Here is a 20,464-nt window from a genome sequence, read left to right as displayed (position 1 = left end):
GTGACATATCAAAACATTTAGGTAATTAAAAGATCAAACATCAAAACTGAAATTATAACAACTACTTATTTTCACACTTGATATTTCGAAGATGGCAATGGCTAGAGCATTTATTTACATCTTTGCAGCACATGTGTTGTAGCCCTGTCCGGTGCCAACACTGTCCATTACCATACATGTGTTGTAGCCCTGGCCGGTGCCAACACTGCCCATTACCATACATGTGTTGTAGCCCTCTCCGGTGCCAACACTGTCCATTGCCATACATGTGTTGTAGCCCTCTCCGGTGCCAACACTGTCCATTACCATATATGTGTTGTAGCCCTGGCCGGTGCCAACACTGTCCATTACCATACATGTGTTGTAGCCCTGGCCGGTGCCAACACTGTCCATTACCATACATGTGTTGTAGCCCTCTCCGGTGCCAACACTGTCGATTGCCATACATGTGTTGTAGCCCTCTCCGGTGCCAACACTGTCCATTGCCATACATGTGTTGTAGCCCTGGCCGGTGCCAACACTGTCCATTATCATACATGTGTTGTAGCCCTGGCCGATGCCAACACTGTCCATGACCATACATGTGTTGTAGCCCTGGCCGGTGCCAACACTGTCCATTACCATACATGTGTTGTAGCCCTGGCCGGTGCCAACACTGTCCATTGCCATACATGTGTTGTAGCACTGGCCGGTGCCAACACTGTCCATTATCATAGATGTTTTGTAGCCCTCTCCGGTGCCAACACTGTCCATTACCATACATGTGTTGTAGCCCTGGCCGGTGCCAACACTGTCCATTACCATACATGTGTTGTAGCCCTGGCCAGTGCCAACACTGCCCATTGCCATACATGTGTTGTAGCCCTGGCCGGTGCCAACACTGTCCATTATCATACATGTTTTGTAGCCCTGGCCGGTGCCAACACTGTCCATTACCATACATGTGTTGTAGCCCTGGCCGATGCCAACACTGTCCATTGCCATACATGTGTTGTAGCCCTGGCCGGTGCCAACACTGTCCATTGCCATACATGTGTTGTAGCCCTGGCCGGTGCCAACACTGTCCATTGCTATACATGTGTTGTAGCCCTCTCCGGAGCCAACCCTGCCCATGACCATTCATGTGTTGTAGCCCTGGCCGATGCCAACACTGTCCATTACCATACATGTGTTGTAGCCCTGGCCGGTGCCAACACTGTCCATTGCCATACATGTGTTGTAGCCCTGGCCGGTGCCAACACTCGTCCATTATCATAGATGTTTTGTAGCCCTCTCCGGTGCCAACACTGTCCATTACCATACATGTGTTGTAGCCCTGGCCGATGCCAACACTGTCCATTACCATACATGTGTTGTAGCCCTGGCCGGTGCCAACACTGTCCATTACCATACATGTGTTGTAGCCCTCCGGAGCCAACACTGCCCATGACCATACATGTTTTGTAGCCCTGGCCGGTGCCAACACTGTCCATTATCATAGATGTTTTGTAGCCCTCTCCGGTGCCAACACTGTCCATTACCATACATGTGCTGTAGCCCTGGCCAGTGCCAACACTGCCCATTGCGATACATGTGTTGTAGCCCTGGCCGGTGCCAACACTGTCCATTATCATACATGTGTTGTAGCCCTGGCCGGTGAGCCACTGTCCATTACATACATGTGTTGTAGCCCTCCTGAGCCAACACTGCCCATGACCATACCTGTTTTGTAGCCCTGGCGGTGCCAACACTGTCCATTATCATAGATGTTTTATAGCCCTCCGGTGCCAACACTGTCCATTACCATACATGTGTTGTAGCCCTGGCAGATGCCAACACTGTCCCATACATGTGTTTGTAGCATGGCCGGTGCCAGCACTGTCCATTGCCATACATGTGTTGTAGCCCCATTGCCATACATGCTATATGTGTTGTAGCCCTCCGGAGCCAACCCTGCCCATGACCATTCATGTGTGTAGCCCTGGTCGATGCCAACACTGTCCATTACCATACATGTGTTGTAGCCCTGGCCGTGCCAACACTGTCCATTACCATACATGTGTTGTAGCCCTGGCCGGTGCCAACACTGTCCATTGCCATACATGTGTTGTAGCCCTGGCCGGTGCCAACACTGTCCATTATCATAGATGTTTTGTAGCCCTCTCCGGTGCCAACACTGTCCATTACCATACATGTGTTGTAGCCCTGGCCGATGCCAACACTGTCCATTACCATACATGTGTTGTAGCCCTGGCCGGTGCCAACACTGTCCATTGCCATACATGTGTTGTAGCCCTGGCCGGTGCCAACACTGTCCATTATCATAGATGTTTTGTAGCCCTCTCCGGTGCCAACACTGTCCATTACCATACATGTGTTGTAGCCCTGGCCGGTGCCAACACTGTCCATTACCATATATGTGTTGTAGCCCTGGATGGTGCCAACACTGTCCATTACCATATATGTGTTGTAGCCCTGGCTGATGCCAACACTGCCCATTACCATTCATGTGTTGTAGCCCTGACCGGTGCCAACACTGTCCATTACCATACATGTGTTGTAGCCCTGGCCGATGCCAACACTGTCCATTACCATACATGTGTTGTAGCCCTGGCCGGTGCCAACACTGTCCATTACCATATATGTGTTGTAGCCCTCTCCGGAGCCAACACTGCCCATGACCATACATGTTTTGTAGCCCTGGCCGGTGCCAACACTGTCCATTATCATAGATGTTTTGTAGCCCTCTCCGGTGCCAACACTGTCCATTACCATACATGTGTTGTAGCCCTGGCCGATGCCAACACTGTCCATTGCCATACATGTGTTGTAGCCCTGGCCGGTGCCAACACTGTCCATTGCCATACATGTGTTGTAGCCCTGGCCGGTGCCAACACTGTCCATTACTATACATGTGTTGTAGCCCTCTCCGGAGCCAACCCTGCCCATGACCATTCATGTGTTGTAGCCCTGGCCGGTGCCAACACTGTCCATTATCATAGATGTTTTGTAGCCCTCTCCGGTGCCAACACTGTCCATTACCATACATGTGTTGTAGCCCTGGCCCGTGCCAACACTGTCCATTACCATATATGTGTTGTAGCCCTGGATGGTGCCAACACTGTCCATTACCATATATGTGTTGTAGCCCTGGCCGGTGCCAACACTGCCCATTATCATAGATGTTTTATAGCCCTCTCCGGTGCCAACACTGTCCATTACCATACATGTGTTGTAGCCCTGGCAGATGCCAACACTGTCCATTGCCATACATGTGTTGTAGCCCTGGCCGGTGCCAACACTGTCCATTGCCATACATGTGTTGTAGCCCTGGCCGGTGCCAACACTGTCCATTGCTATACATGTGTTGTAGCCCTCTCCGGAGCCAACCCTGCCCATGACCATTCATGTGTTGTAGCCCTGGCCGATGCCAACACTGTCCATTACCATACATGTGTTGTAGCCCTGGCCGGTGCCAACACTGTCCATTACCATACATGTGTTGTAGCCCTGGCCGGTGCCAACACTGTCCATTGCCATACATGTGTTGTAGCCCTGGCCGGTGCCAACACTGTCCATTATCATAGATGTTTTGTAGCCCTCTCCGGTGCCAACACTGTCCATTACCATACATGTGTTGTAGCCCTGGCCGATGCCAACACTGTCCATTACCATACATGTGTTGTAGCCCTGGCCGGTGCCAACACTGTCCATTGCCATACATGTGTTGTAGCCCTGGCCGGTGCCAACACTGTCCATTATCATAGATGTTTTGTAGCCCTCTCCGGTGCCAACACTGTCCATTACCATACATGTGTTGTAGCCCTGGCCCGTGCCAACACTGTCCATTACCATATATGTGTTGTAGCCCTGGATGGTGCCAACACTGTCCATTACCATATATGTGTTGTAGCCCTGGCTGATGCCAACACTGCCCATTACCATTCATGTGTTGTAGCCCTGACCGGTGCCAACACTGTCCATTACCATACATGTGTTGTAGCCCTGGCCGATGCCAACACTGTCCATTACCATACATGTGTTGTAGCCCTGGCCGTGCCAACACTGTCCATTACCATCAACACATGTGTTGTAGCCCTCCTCCGAGCCAACACTGCCCATGACCATACATGTGTTTTGTAGCCCCTGGCCGGTGCCAACACCTGTCCATTATCATAGATGTTTTGTAGGCCCTCTCCGGTGCCAACACTGTCCCATTACCATACATACTGTTGTAGCCCACGATGCCAACACTGGTCCATTGCCATACATGTGGTTGTAGTTCTGGCCGTGCCAACACTATTGCCATACATGTGTTGTAGCCCTGGTCGGTGCCAACACTGTCCATTACTATATATGTGTTGTGGCCCCCTCTCGAGCCAACACTGCCCATGACCATACATGTTTTGTAGCCCTGGCCGGTGCCAACACTGTCCATTATCATAGATGTTTTGTAGCCCTCTCCGGTGCCAACACTGTCCATTACCATACATGTGTTGTAGCCCTGGCCTGGTGCCAACACTGTCCATTACCATATATGTGTTTGTGGCCCTGGCGGTGCCCAGCACTGTCCATTACCATATATGTGTTTGTAGCCCTGGCCGGTGCCAACACTGTCCATTACCATTCATGTGTTGTAGCCCTGGCCCGTGATGCCAACACTGTCCATTACCATATATGTGTTGTAGCCCTGGATGGTGCCAGCACTGTCCATTACCATACATGTGTTGTAGCCCTGGCGATGCCAACACTGTCCATTACCATACATGTGTTGTGGCCACAGCCTGTGCCAACACTGTCCATTACCATACATGTGTTTGTAGCCCTGGATGGTGCCAACACTGTCCATTACCATAAGTATGTGTTTGTAGCCCTGGCCGGTGCCAACACTGTTCATTATCATAGATGTGTTGTAGCCCTGGCCGATGCCAACACTGTCCATTACCATACATGTGTGTTGTAGCCCTGGCCGGTGCCAACACTGTCCATTACCATACATAATGGTTTGTAGCCCTGGCAGATGCCAACACTGTCCATTATCATAGATGTTTTGTAGCCCTCTCCGGTGCCAACACTGTCCATTACCATACATGTGTTGTAGCCCTGGCCGTGCCAACACTGTCCATTACCATACATGTGTTGTAGCCCTGGATGGTGCCAACACTGTCCATACCATACATATGTGTTGTAGCCCTGGCTGATGCCAACACTGCCCATTACCATACGTGTGTTGTAGCCCTGGCCGGTGCCAACACTGTCCATTACCATACATGTGTTGTAGCCCTGGCCGATGCCAACACTGTCCATTACCATACATGTAGTTTGTAGCCCTGGCGGTGCCAACACTGTCCATTACCATACATGTGTTGTAGCCCTCTCCGGAGCCAACACTGCCCATGACCATACATGTTTTGTAGCCCTGGCCGGTGCCAACACTGTCCATTATCATAGATGTTTTGTAGCCCTCTCCGGTGCCAACACTGTCCATTACCATACATGTGTTGTAGCCCTGGCCGATGCCAACACTGTCCATTGCCATACATGTGTTGTAGCCCTGGCCGGTGCCAACACTGTCCATTGCCATACATGTGTTGTAGCCCTGGCCCGTGCCAACACTGTCCATTACTATACATGTGTTGTAGCCCTCTCCGGAGCCAACCCTGCCCATGACCATTCATGTGTTGTAGCCCTGGCCGGTGCCAACACTGTCCATTATCATAGATGTTTTGTAGCCCCCTCCGTTGCCAACACTGTCCATTACCATACATGTGTTGTAGCCCTGGCCCGTGCCAACACTGTCCATTACCATATATGTGTTGTAGCCCTGGATGGTGCCAACACTGTCCATTACCATATATGTGTTGTAGCCCTGGCCGATGCCAACACTGCCCATTACCATTCATGTGTTGTAGCCCTGGCCCGTGCCAACACTGTCCATTACCATATATGTGTTGTAGCCCTGGATGGTGCCAGCACTGTCCATTACCATATATGTGTTGTAGCCCTGGCCGATGCCAACAGTGTCCATTACCATATATGTGTTGTAGCCCTGGCCTGTGCCAACACTGTCCATTACCATATATGTGTTGTAGCCCTGGAACGTTGCCAACACTGTCCATTACCATATATGTGTTGTAGCCCTGGCCGGTGCCAACACTGTCTATTATCATAGATGTTTTGTAGCCCTCTCCGGTGCCAACACTGTCCATTACCATACATGTGTTGTAGCCCTGGCCGGTGCCAACACTGTCCATTACCATACATGTGTTGTAGCCCTGGCAGATGCCAACACTGCCCATTACCATACATGTGTTGTAGCCCACTCGGTGCCAACACTGTCCATTACCATACATGTGTTGTAGCCCTAGCCGGTGCCAACACTGTCCATTACCATACATGTGTTGTAGCCCTGGCCGGTGCCAACACTGCCCATTACCATACATGTGTTGTAGCCCTGGCCGGTGCCAACACTGCCCATTACCATACATGTGTTGTAGCCCTAGCCGGTGCCAACACTGTCCATTACCATACATGTGTTGTAGCTCTGGCCGGTGCCAACACTGTCCTGTCTTGCAGCTGCTCTCACTGACATTTCCTCACTTCTTTTCACATCATCCATTTTCAGAATGTTTTGCTCACACCGCTCAAATTACTTCTATTATTTTGCTATAGTCTTCTTCGAAAATAACTCAGGTGTTTGTTTTCACCAAACTGTCAAATATTGCTTTTTGCACCATGGTCTGCAATTATTGTAAAAGAAATGTCAAATACATAGCAAAATAAACAGACCAAGCAAAGTTCACAGCACAACAACACAGTCAATCAGCATGTGTATGTTATCATCCAATCCCAAGGAATGAGCAGTCATTAACGGATTAGCTGGCCAATCAGCGAATTTGAGCAAGCCACCATCCATTCACGGGACTGGGTAACACTCTTGCTCCAACCCACAGAATGGGCACTTCCGGGAATTGGACATGACATATATATTTCTTTGGAAGGTTTCTAATTTGGTAACAATAATTCAATAACAATAACCATTTATTACACTACATCTATATTAAATTCCAAATCTCTATTACTCTTTACCTATTTCATATATTTCACCTATTTAATTCGGCCTCCCATTCAAATTTCCCTTAATACTCAGTTGCTTTTTTGTTTTTTTTGGCGCTTTTTCTGGGTAGTAACACCACTCTTTCAAACTTTCTATTTTTAGTTCCCCCTCATTTCTTAATAAGTGTACTACCTCGTCGCCGAAATAACTTAGTTGTGCGTGCGACGTTAAATAGAGCAAATAACAACATCTAATTTGGTGCATTTCATAAGCAAAGCGTCTTCACTTGAATTTGTTTAAAGCTGTATAACAGACATGAAAACTCTTTTCCAGCACAATTGCCAGTGGAGTAGTGGACATTAAACAAGCTGAGACTAAACTGGCCTGGGCTCTGAATGGACGTGGTTTGGTTCACTTCCAGCAGCAGCAGTATGCAGAGGTACACAGCAGGCACCATTGATTGACATTATAACCAGCCTACCCAACGCTCTAGATCATGTAGACATTACAGGCTACCATGTGTCCTATACTCTAGATCATGTAGACATTACAGGCTATCATGTGCCCTACTCTCTAGATCATGTAGACATTACAGGCTATCATGTGCCCTACTCTCTAGATCATGTAGACATTACAGGCTATCATGTGCCCTACTCTCTAGATCATGTAGACATTACAGGCTACCATGTGCCCTACTCTCTAGATCATGTAGACATTACAGGCTATCATGTGCCCTACTCTCTAGATCATGTAGACATTACAGGCTACCATGTGCCCTACTCTCTAGATCATGTAGACATTACAGGCTACCATGTGCCCTATACTCTGATCATGTAGACATTACAGGCTACTCTAGACATTACAGATCATGATCATGTAGACATTACACATGCCCTACAGATCATGTAGACATTACAGGCTACCATGTGCCCTACTCTCTAGATCATGTAGACATTACAGGCTATCATGTGCCCATGTAGACATTACTCTAGATCATGTAGACATTACAGGCTATCATGTGCCCTATACTCTAGATCATGTAGACATTACAGGCTACCATGTGCCCTACTCTCTAGATCATGTAGATCATGTGTAGACATTACAGGCTATCATGTGCCCTACTCTCTAGATCATGTAGACATTACAGGCTACCATGTGCCCTACTCTAGATCATGTAGATCATGTAGACATTACAGGCTACCATGTGCTAGATCCTACAGGCTACCTCTAGATCATGTAGACATTACAGGACATTACAGGCTACTCATGTGCCCTACTCTCTAGATCATGTAGACATTACAGGCTACCATGTGCCCTACTCTCTAGATCATGTAGACATTACAGGCTACCATGTGCCCTATACTCTCTAGATCAGTGGACATTACAGTGTAGACATTACAGGCTACCATGTGCCCTACTACTCTAGATCATGTAGACATTACAGGCTACCATGTGCCCTATACTCTAGATCATGTAGACATTACAGGCTATCATGTGCCCTACTCTCTAGATCATGTAGACATTACAGGCTACCATGTGCCCTACACTCTAGATCTGTAGACATTAGGTACCATGTGCCCTGTCTGTTCAGATCATGTTCATTCAAGGCTGAGCCCCAAATGAGAGAGTCTGAAAGCTACCACAAGAAACATGGCAACAAGTTGAATGAGGCGGACTGCCTGGTGAACCTGGGCCTGGTGCAGCTGAGGACAGACAACCCCAAGAAGGCTGTAGAAGAGTTCCTTGCTGCTCTCAAGGTGACCTGTCAGGCCATCTCACTAGGTCGTAGTTACACTGGAATCTCACTGGGTGGTAGTTATACCAGTATCTAACTCGGTGGTAGGTATACCAGTATTTCACTGGGTGCTATATATACAAATATCTCACTGGGTTGTAGTTATACTGGTATATCACTGGGTGGTAGTTATACCAGTATCTAACTGGGTGGTAGGTATACCAGTATTTCACTGGGTGCTATATATACAAATATCTCACTGGGTTGTAGTTATACCAGTATCTCACTGGGTGGTAGTTATACCAGTATTTCACTGGGTGGTAGTTATAACAGTTTCTCACTGGGTGGTAGTTATACCGGTATATCACTGTGTGGTAGTTATACCAGTATCTAACTGGGTGGTAGTTATACCGGTATATCACTGGGTGGTAGATATACCAGTGTCTAACTGGGTTGTAGTTATACCGGTATATCACTGGGTGGTAGTTATACCAGCATCTAACTGTGTGCTAGATATATGAGTATCTCACTGGGTGGTAGTTGTAACAGTATCTCACTGGGTGGTAGTTATGCCGGTATATCACTGGGTGGTAGTTATACCGGTATATCACTGGGTGGTAGTTATACCGGTATATCACTGGGTGGTAGTTATACGAGTATCTCACTGGGTGGTAGTTATACCAGTATCTAGCTGGGTGGTAGTTATACCAGTATCTAGCTGGGTGGTAGTTATACCAGTATCTAGGTGGGTGGTAGTTATACCAGTATCTAGCTGGGTGGTAGTTATACCAGTATCTAGCTGGGTGGTAGTTATACCAGTATCTAGCTGGGTGGTAGTTATACCAGTATCTCACTGGGTGGTAGTTATACCAGTATCTAGCTGGGTGGTAGTTATACCAGTATCTCACTGGGTGGTAGTTATACCAGTATCTAGCTGGGTGGTAGTTATACCAGTATCTCACTGGGTGGTAGTTATACCAGTATCTAGCTGGGTGGTAGTTATAACAGTATCTAGCTGGGTGGTAGTTATAACAGTATCTAGCTGGGTGGTAGTTATACCAGTATCTCACTGGGTGGTAGTTATACCAGTATCTCACTGGGTGGTAGTTATACCAGTATCTCACTGGGTGGTAGTTATACCAGTATCTAGCTGGGTGGTAATTATACCAGTATCTAGCTGGGTGGTAGTTATACCAGTATCTAGCTGGGTGGTAGTTATACCAGTATCTAGCTGGGTGGTAGTTATACCAGTATCTAGCTGGGTGGTAGTTATACCAGTATCTAGCTGGGTGGTAGATGTGTAAGTTATACGACGAGTATGTGCAGTTTTATCCACGGCCAGTAGTATAACCAACCAGTTCGTGGATTAAACTGCAGATACGAGTCGTATAACTTACTTATACCATGACTATTACGACAAAAATGTATAAACAATAGATATTTGAGCAAAACAACAAGTAAAATGTAAAAAAGGCGGCAAACTATTTTGTCTTGGCCGTACACTAAGCCACATCACGCTCTCATAAGCTACCAAATTTCCTGTAATAAACGTTCCTAATCGGCAAGGGCCTTTTCGTCTTTTAAAAGAGCGAATTGAGTAGCATACAAGACAGAAACTACGGTAAGCAGTAGCTCGTAGAGCGCATGTGTCATGTATTGCACGTGTACTCCACGAAAGGCGACATTGTCACTGACGCAATGGAAGGTGAAGACATCTCTCTTGAAACTTTGTTGGATGATGACGATTTGATATGCTCTGCTCAACTTCCAAACGAGGGTTTTGCTGCGTTTTCTTCCAATGAGGATAACATTCTTGTCAGTTCGTGCATTGAAGCAGAAAAAAGTTTTGAAAAAGCGTCAACCGAAACAAAGATCCCCAGAAGATATACTTTATTACAGATTAAAATTTGGTTATTGAAATATCTTATTTAGCAGGAAAGTTACTGTCAGTACTATATATTTTTGGAATCTAACTGAAAATCTTGGATTATTTCAATTAATCGGGACACCACTAGTATCATGTCAGAGAGGATGGTTGGTGTTGGATTTCTGATTTGTTGTTAAGGAAGGTGGTAACTTAAGTGTTGTCAGAGAGGTAGTTACGTGTTGCCACTGAGAGTCCCTGCATTTGGGCAGGAGTCAACAATGCATTGAGTTCTTTCAGTTGTATGAAGCTGTCCACTATGACTCTGTCCCACACACCATTGGGAACCTGTACACGAACTTGGGTCTCGCCTACAAACACATGAATCAACTCGACTTGGCAGAGAAGTACTATTTCCAGTAAGTTACACCAGTATCTAGCACCAGTAGCATACAGTAAAGTACTACGTCAATAGGTTACACCAGTATCTAGCACCAGTAGCATACAGTGAAGTACTACTTCAATACGTTACACCAGTATCTAGCACCAGTAGCATACAGTGAAGTACTACTTCAATACGTTACACCAGTATCTAGAATCAGTAGCATACAGTGAAGTACTACTTCAATACGTTACTCCAGTATCTAGCACTAGTAGCATACTGTGAAGTACTACTTCAATACATTACTCCAGTATCTAGCACCAGTAGCATACAGTGAAGCACTACTTCAATACATTACACCAGTATCTAGAATCAGTAGCACACAGTGAAGTACTACTTCAATATGTTACTCCAGTATCTAGCACCAGTAGCATACAGTGAAGTACAATACGTTACATCCAGTATCAGCAACCAGTAGTTACAGCAGTATCTAGCACCAGTAGCATACAGTGAAGTACTACTTCAATACGTTACACCAGTATCTAGCACCAGTAGCATACAATGAAGTACTACTTCAATACGTTACTCCAGTATCTAGCAACAGTAGCATACAGTGAAGTACTACTTCAATACATTACACCAGTATCTAGCAAAGGTAGCATACAGTGAAGTACTACTTCAATACGTTACACCAGTATCTAGCACCAGTAGCATACAGTGAAGTACTACTTCAATACATTACACCAGTATCTAGAATCAGTAGCATACAGTGAAGTACTACTTCAATACGTTACTCCAGTATCTAGCACCAGTAGCATACAGTAAAGTACTACGTCAATAGGTTACACCAGTATCTAGCACCAGTAGCATACAGTAAAGTACTACGTCAATAGGTTACACCAGTATCTAGCACCAGTAGCATACAGTGAAGTACTACTTCAATACGTTACACCAGTATCTAGCACTAGTAGCATACTGTGAAGTACTACTTCAATACATTACTCCAGTATCTAGCACCAGTAGCATACAGTGAAGCACTACTTCAATACATTACACCAGTATCTAGAATCAGTAGCACACAGTGAAGTACTACTTCAATATGTTACTCCAGTATCTAGCACCAGTAGCATACAGTGAAGTACTACTTCAATACGTTACACCAGTATCTAGCACCAGTAGCATACAATGAAGTACTACTTCAATACGTTACTCCAGTATCTAGCAACAGTAGCATACAGTGAAGTACTACTTCAATACATTACACCAGTATCTAGCAAAGGTAGCATACAGTGAAGTACTACTTCAATACATTACACCAGTATCTAGCACCAGTAGCATACAGTGAAGTACTACTTCAATACATTACACCAGTATCTAGAATCAGTAGCACACAGTGAAGTACTACTTCAATACGCTACTCCAGTATCTAGCACCAGTAGCATACAGTAAAGTACTACGTCAATAGGTTACACCAGTATCTAGCACCAGTAGCATACAGTAAAGTACTACGTCAATAGGTTACACCAGTATCTAGCACCAGTAGCATACAGTGAAGTACTACTTCAATACGTTACACCAGTATCTAGCACTAGTAGCATACTGTGAAGTACTACTTCAATACATTACTCCAGTATCTAGCACCAGTAGCATACAGTGAAGCACTACTTCAATACATTACACCAGTATCTAGAATCAGTAGCACACAGTGAAGTACTACTTCAATATGTTACTCCAGTATCTAGCACCAGTAGCATACAGTGAAGTACTACTTCAATACGTTACACCAGTATCTAGCACCAGTAGCATACAGTAAATGAAGTACTACTTCAACACAGTGAATTACCAATAGGTTACTCCAGTATCTAGCAACAGTAGCATACAGTGAAGTACTACTTCAATACATTACACCAGTATCTAGCAAAGGTAGCATACAGTGAAGTACTACTTCAATACATTACACCAGTATCTAGCACCAGTAGCATACAGTGAAGTACTACTTCAATACATTACACCAGTATCTAGAATCAGTAGCACACAGTGAAGTACTACTTCAATACGTTACTCCAGTATCTAGCACCAGTAGCATACAGTAAAGTACTACGTCAATAGGTTACACCAGTATCTAGCACCAGTAGCATACAGTAAAGTACTACGTCAATAGGTTACACCAGTATCTAGCACCAGTAGCATACAGTGAAGTACTACGTCAATAGGTTACACCAGCATCTCAGCACCAGTAGCATACAGTAAAGTACAGTAGCATCAATAGGTTACACCAGTATCTAGCACCAGTAGCATACAGTGAAGTACTACGTCAATAGGTTACACCAGTATCTAGCACCAGTAGCATACAGTGAAGTACTACTTCAATACGTTACACCAGTATCTAGCACCAGTAGCATACAGTGAAGTACTACTTCAATACGTTACACCAGTATCTAGAATCAGTAGCATACAGTGAAGTACTACTTCAATACATTACACCAGTATCTAGCAAAGGTAGCATACAGTGAAGTACTACTCAATACCGCTACACACCAGTATTCTAGAAGCACCAGTAGCATACAGTGAAGTACTACTTCAATACATTACACCAGTATCTAGAATCAGTAGCACACAGTGAAGTACTACTTCAATACGTTACTCCAGTATCTAGCACCAGTAGCATACAGTAAAGTACTACGTCAATAGGTTACACCAGTATCTAGCACCAGTAGCATACAGTAAAGTACTACGTCAATAGGTTACACCAGTATCTAGCACCAGTAGCATACAGTGAAGTACTACGTCAATAGGTTACACCAGTATCTAGCACCAGTAGCATACAGTGAAGTACTACTTCAACACAGTAAAGTTAGGTTCCAGTATCTAGCACCAGTAGCATACAGTGAAGTACTACTTCAACACGCTACACCAGTATCTAGCACCAGTAGCATACAGTGAAGTACTACTCAACACGCTACACCAGTATCTTAGAATCAGTAGCATACAGTGAAGTACTACTTCAATACATTACACCAGTATCTAGCAAAGGTAGCATACAGTGAAGTACTACTTCAATACGTTACACCAGTATCTAGCACCAGTAGCATACAGTGAAGTACTACTTCAATACATTACACCAGTATCTAGAATCAGTAGCACACAGTGAAGTACTACTTCAATATCGCACGCTACTCCAGTATCTAGCACCAGTAGCATACAGTAAAGTACTAGCATTGAACGTCAATAGGTTACACCAGTATCTAGCACCAGTAGCATACAGTAAAGTACTACGTCAATAGGTTACACCAGTATCTAGCACCAGTAGCATACAGTGAAGTACTACGTCAATAGGTTACACCAGTATCTAGCACCAGTAGCATACAGTGAAGTACTACTTCAATACGTTACACCAGTATCTAGCACCAGTAGCATACAGTGAAGTACTACTTCAATACGTTACACCAGTATCTAGAATCAGTAGCATACAGTGAAGTACTACTTCAATACGTTACTCCAGTATCTAGCACCAGTAGCATACTGTGAAGTACTACTTCAATACGTTACACCAGTATCTAGCACCAGTAGCATACAGTGAAGCACTACTTCAATACATTACACCAGTATCTAGAATCAGTAGCACACAGTGAAGTACTACTTCAATACGTTACTCCAGTATCTAGCACCAGTAGCATACAGTGAAGTACTACTTCAATACGTTACTCCAGTATCTAGCAACAGTAGCATACAGTGAAGTACTACTTCAATACGTTACTCCAGTATCTAACAACAATAGCATACAGTGAAGTACTACTTCAATACGTTACTCCAGTATCTAGCAACAGTAGCATACAGTGAAGTACTACTTCAATACGTTACTCCAGTATCTAACAACAATAGCATACAGTGAAGTACTACTTCAATACGTTACTCCAGTATCTAGCACCAGTAGCATACAGTGAAGTACTACGTCAATAGGTTACACCAGTATCTAGCAACAGTAGCATACAGTGAAGTACTACTTCAATACGTTACTCCAGTATCTAGCACCAGTAGCATACAGTAAAGTACTACGTCAATAGGTTACACCAGTATCTAGCACCAGTAGCATACAGTAAAGTACTACGTCAATAGGTTACACCAGTATCTAGCACCAGTAGCATACAGTGAAGTACTACTTCAATACGTTACACCAGTATCTAGCACCAGTAGCATACAGTGAAGTACTACTTCAATACGTTACACCAGTATCTAGAATCAGTAGCATACAGTGAAGTACTACTTCAATACATTACACCAGTATCTAGCAAAGGTAGCATACAGTGAAGTACTACTTCAATACGTTACACCAGTATCTAGCACCAGTAGCATACAGTGAAGTACTACTTCAATACATTACACCAGTATCTAGAATCAGTAGCACACAGTGAAGTACTACTTCAATACGTTACTCCAGTATCTAGCACCAGTAGCATACAGTAAAGTACTACGTCAATAGGTTACACCAGTATCTAGCACCAGTAGCATACAGTAAAGTACTACGTCAATAGGTTACACCAGTATCTAGCACCAGTAGCATACAGTGAAGTACTACGTCAATAGGTTACACCAGTATCTAGCACCAGTAGCATACAGTGAAGTACTACTTCAATATCGTTACACCAGTATCTAGCACCAGTAGCATACAGTGAAGTACTACTTCAATACATTACACCAGTATCTAGAATCAGTAGCATACAGTGAAGTACTACTTCAATACGTTACTCCAGTATCTTCAGCACCAGTAGCATACATACAGTGAAGTACTACAATAGGTTCAATACGTTACACCAGTATCTAGCACCAGTAGCATACAGTGAAGCACTACTTCAATACATTACACCAGTATCTAGAATCAGTAGCACACAGTGAAGTACTACTTCAATACGTTACTCCAGTATCTAGCACCAGTAGCATACAGTGAAGTACTACTTCAATACGTTACTCCAGTATCTAGCAACAGTAGCATACAGTGAAGTACTACTTCAATACGTTACTCCAGTATCTAACAACAATAGCATACAGTGAAGTACTACTTCAATACGTTACTCCAGTATCTAGCAACAGTAGCATACAGTGAAGTACTACTTCAATACGTTACTCCAGTATCTAACAACAATAGCATACAGTGAAGTACTACTTCAATACGTTACTCCAGTATCTAGCACCAGTAGCATACAGTGAAGTACTACGTCAATAGGTTACACCAGTATCTAGCAACAGTAGCATACAGTGAAGTACTACTTCAATACATTACACCAGTATCTAGCAAAGGTAGCATACAGTGAAGTACTACTTCAATACGTTACACCAGTATCTAGCACCAGTAGCATACAGTGAAGTACTACTTCAATACATTACACCAGTATCTAGAATCAGTAGCACACAGTGAAGTACTACTTCAATACGTTACTCCAGTATCTAGCACCAGTAGCATACAGTGAAGTACTACTTCAATACGTTACTCCAGTATCTAGCAACAGTAGCATACAGTGAAGTACTACTTCAATACGTTACTCCAGTATCTAACAACAATAGCATACAGTGAAGTACTACTTCAATACGTTACTCCAGTATCTAACAACAATAGCATACAGTGAAGTACTACTTCAATACGTTACTCCAGTATCTAGCAACAATAGCATACAGTGAAGTACTACTTCAATACGTTACTCCAGTATCTAGCAACAATAGCATACAGTGAAGTACTACTTCAATACGTTACACCAGTATCTAGCACCAGTAGCATACAGTGAAGTACTACTTTAATACGTTACACCAGTATCTAGCAACAATAGCATACAGTGAAGTACTACTTCAATACGTTACTCCAGTATCTAGCACCAGTAGCATACAGTGAAGTACTACTTCAATACCTTACACCAGTATCTAGAATCAGTAGCACACAGTGAAGTACTACTTCAATACGTTACTCCAGTATCTAGCACCAGTAGCATACAGTGAAGTACTACTTCAATACGTTACTCCAGTATCTAGCAACAATAGCATACAGTGAAGTACTACTTCAATACGTTACACCAGTATCTAGCACCAGTAGCACATAGTGAAGCCCTACTTCAATACGTTACACCAGTATCTAGCATCAGTAGCATACAGTGAAGTACTACTTCAATACGTTACACCAGTATCTAGCACCAGTAGCATACAGTGAAGTACTACTTCAATACGTTACACCAGTATCTAGCACCAGTAGCATACAGTGAAGTACTACTTCAATACGTTACTCCAGTATCTAGCACCAGTAGCATACAGTGAAGTACTACTTCAATACGTTACACCAGTATCTAGCACCAGTAGCACATAGTGAAGCCCTACTTCAATAAGGTACACCAATACCGAGCACCAGTTGTACATACTAATTGGTTCCGATTGTACTGAAATATTGTTGGAGAGCTATTGCCATGGTATATGGTCTGACACATCAAGTGACTGATGCCACTGCTGTTCTACCCAGGTCAGTGGAGGTGAAGGCCAAGTCAGTTGGTGGAGAGCACCCTACCCTGGCCACAGCCTACTTGAACCTGGGAACGCTGGAGGGTGCTCGCAAAGACTGGACTCGGGTGGAGGAGTACACACTCAAGGCCATTCACATCTATCAGGTACTCTTCATCACTGTGTTCCACTGCATATGTTCAAGACTGTATGGAGGAGTGTATGAACTGATGTGTGTATCCATGTGTGTTGTGTATTCATGTGTGTTATGTTTGTATTCATGTGTGTGGTTTCTGTATTCATGTGTATTCAAGTGTGTTTTCATGTTTGTGATGTGTGTTTTCATGTGTGTTCATGTGTATTTATGTGTGTGGTGTGTGTTTCAGGTGAACAGTTACGGCATTGAAAGCAAGGAGTACCGTAACTGCCTGGAGAACCTCGTCAATGGCTACCTGCACCAGGGGAAGTATGAAGATGCCACTTCCCCCTACTGGACTGTATGTACGTACACACATCTAGTCCTGACAGATAACAGCAGTTACTTAGAATAGGCTTGTCAAAGTCTCCCATCCACATGTTGATCATCCTACGTTGATGTTACAGTTGATGCCCTGACCTCTCAAGGTCGGATGAGTGAGTGCCTGACATGGGTACACAACACGATGGCAAAACACTACCTGGACAGAGGTCAGTACGACCAAGCAGACCGCATTCTCAAGGCACTGGTTCACAGTCCAAGGAAGACAGCAGCTACGTTTTTGTACATTGACCAGCTTGACCAGGCCAGATCAGCCAAGACCAGACCTGACCGCCCCAGAGAGGAGACACTTGACCATGGCCTGACTGTGTGAGTAATATAATGTCCGTAGTATGCTTGTGTATATTCAGTAGTATAGCAGTGGGATCAAGTGAGATGTCTGTATTCAGTAGCTTAAAGATCACATATACTCTAGGGGGTACAAATACATAAATCACTAATTGGCATCGTTATAAATGAAACCATGTCATTAAAACTACTCCTTTCGATCTTTAATTAACTTAAATCAACCTTTTTGACAACAGTGCACAATTCTTTCCCGCGAACGACATTTCAACCAATCAGAGGGGCCCGTCTCCGTCATGTAAAGTGAGGAATACATACAAGGGTCGCTTTAGAATAGACTGATCCAGTCTGTCAATCAAAACTGGCGCATGCGTCAATTTTGGCCAATCATCAAGCTGGCGGGCTTTGTAGATTTGTCAGACATATTTCCGGGGTCAAACGATGCCTCAGAAGCAATGTGCTTCGAATTATACCATTCAGACTCGTTATATCTATTACATATTGCTGCGATTCGATGTGTACCTTAAAACCATTACGATCAAGACAAAAGATCTGAGGCGCATCAAGGAATGCGATAGGCCTCACGAGCAGTTACATGTCGGCACCGTCGTTCACGAAACCTACGTCTGCTCGAAGGTGAGAATTTGCACGAATTTACACACTTTCGCACATGTGCATGTGCAAAATCATATCCAATAGATGACAACAAATAGCAGTTTAGGATTTTGTAAGTGTTATAAACACGGACAATTCTTGTAACTACAAAACTGTTTTTGCTTAACGTGTTTAGTCACTACTTGGCATTGAGTTGGTACACCATAAACCTGAAAAAGACGGGCGAGAAAGCCGTGACACAATGTAAACAATCTGACAGCGAGCTGATTTCGGTTAGGGTCGACTGAAATAGCATAGCTTGTTACATTAAAGAACAATGTGGTGGATATGGTTGCCTTTGCCCTTAGATATTCTTAAATTTGTCACACATTTTAGGATGTTTTAAAGTTTCAAAAGCACAATCTGAAGGCCTATGCACAGTACGGTATCTGTTGATAGTGCAAAATATTCGAAGAGTAATATTTTTTTATCCAAACGGAAATATTGTCAGTGTCAGCAGTTGCCTATCACGCAATATCTAAATGTCAAAATTAATTCAAATGAGTGTCTATAAAACCATGTCTTAAATATTTCAGAATTTCTATAAAGAGATGGGACCTTGAATTAAATTACCTTACTCCGTGTGGATCGGAGACGAAAACTATGTGAGAAGAATAGTGACTTTCTGGAATATCGGACGGAGTGAAATAAAAGTTTATTTCCTAAATATGAGAACATTATTTGTTTTGAACTTTTGTTACAACATAATTTTTTTACATGTAGGGGAGGGACATTGGTACATTTTAGGAGTAATAACATTTTAATTATAATTCACTAGAAATGATAGCAAGGTATGTTTTAAGAATGTCTCCTTCAGGAAACGTGGAAAGGTACGAAAGCCTAATGCTGCCACTTTTGCAGCACAAATATTTTTTTCTGCTACAATTCTTGTTGCTTCGATTATTTACTCGTTACTTCAAGTATTTTCTCGTAATTTCAATAATTTTCTCGTTACTTCAAATTGTTTTTTTGTTACTTCAAGTTTCAATCAAAAATTGAAATTTCAAATATTTTCTCGTTACTTCAAGTTTCTGTAAAAACTTGAAATTTCGAGTATTTACTTGTTGCTTCGAGTGTTTTCTAATTAATTCAATTATTTTTTCGTTGCTTCGATTAATTTCTCGTTGCTTTGAATATTTTCTCGCTGCTTCAAGTTTCTCTCAAAAACTTGAAATTTCGAATATTGACTCGTTGCTTCGAATATTTTCTCGTTATTTCAATTATTTTTTCGTTGCTTTGATTAATTTCTTGTTGCTTCAAGTATATTTCAGAAACTTGAAATTTCAAATATTTTCTCATTACTTCAAGTTTCTTTCCAAAACTTGAAATTTCAAGTATTTACTCATTGCTTCTCAAAACAACGAGAAGGGGGATGTCCTAAAACTCGGGCCGGGCCGAGCCGGGTCAAGGAAGGCCAAGTATATAATTGGCTACTACATTGATTATCGAAAACCATGTCTACAATTAATGAATCCAGCTTACACCCATGACAATAT

General features: G+C 43.5%; 1 protein-coding gene across 1 annotated transcript in view; it reads left to right on the top strand.

Annotated features, from left to right (window-relative positions):
- Nucleotides 1-20,464, top strand: part of LOC124285203 — a 54,967-nt gene that overhangs the window by 26,129 nt on the left and 8,374 nt on the right. Inside the window, exons 13-18 of the mRNA XM_046721389.1 lie at nt 7,370-7,475; nt 8,644-8,793; nt 10,936-11,054; nt 17,514-17,658; nt 17,878-17,992; nt 18,095-18,338. Of these exons, the coding sequence (XP_046577345.1) occupies nt 7,370-7,475; nt 8,644-8,793; nt 10,936-11,054; nt 17,514-17,658; nt 17,878-17,992; nt 18,095-18,338 (879 nt within the window). The remainder of the gene's footprint in view (nt 1-7,369; nt 7,476-8,643; nt 8,794-10,935; nt 11,055-17,513; nt 17,659-17,877; nt 17,993-18,094; nt 18,339-20,464) is intronic.

This window comes from Haliotis rubra, unplaced genomic scaffold (genome assembly GCF_003918875.1).
Source record: "Haliotis rubra isolate DU_JTF1 unplaced genomic scaffold, ASM391887v1 Scf355, whole genome shotgun sequence".
In the NCBI taxonomy this organism is placed as follows: domain Eukaryota; kingdom Metazoa; phylum Mollusca; class Gastropoda; order Lepetellida; family Haliotidae; genus Haliotis; species Haliotis rubra.
The sequence above is the reverse complement of the archived record's forward strand: the minus strand, read 5'-3'. Positions and strand labels throughout refer to the sequence as shown.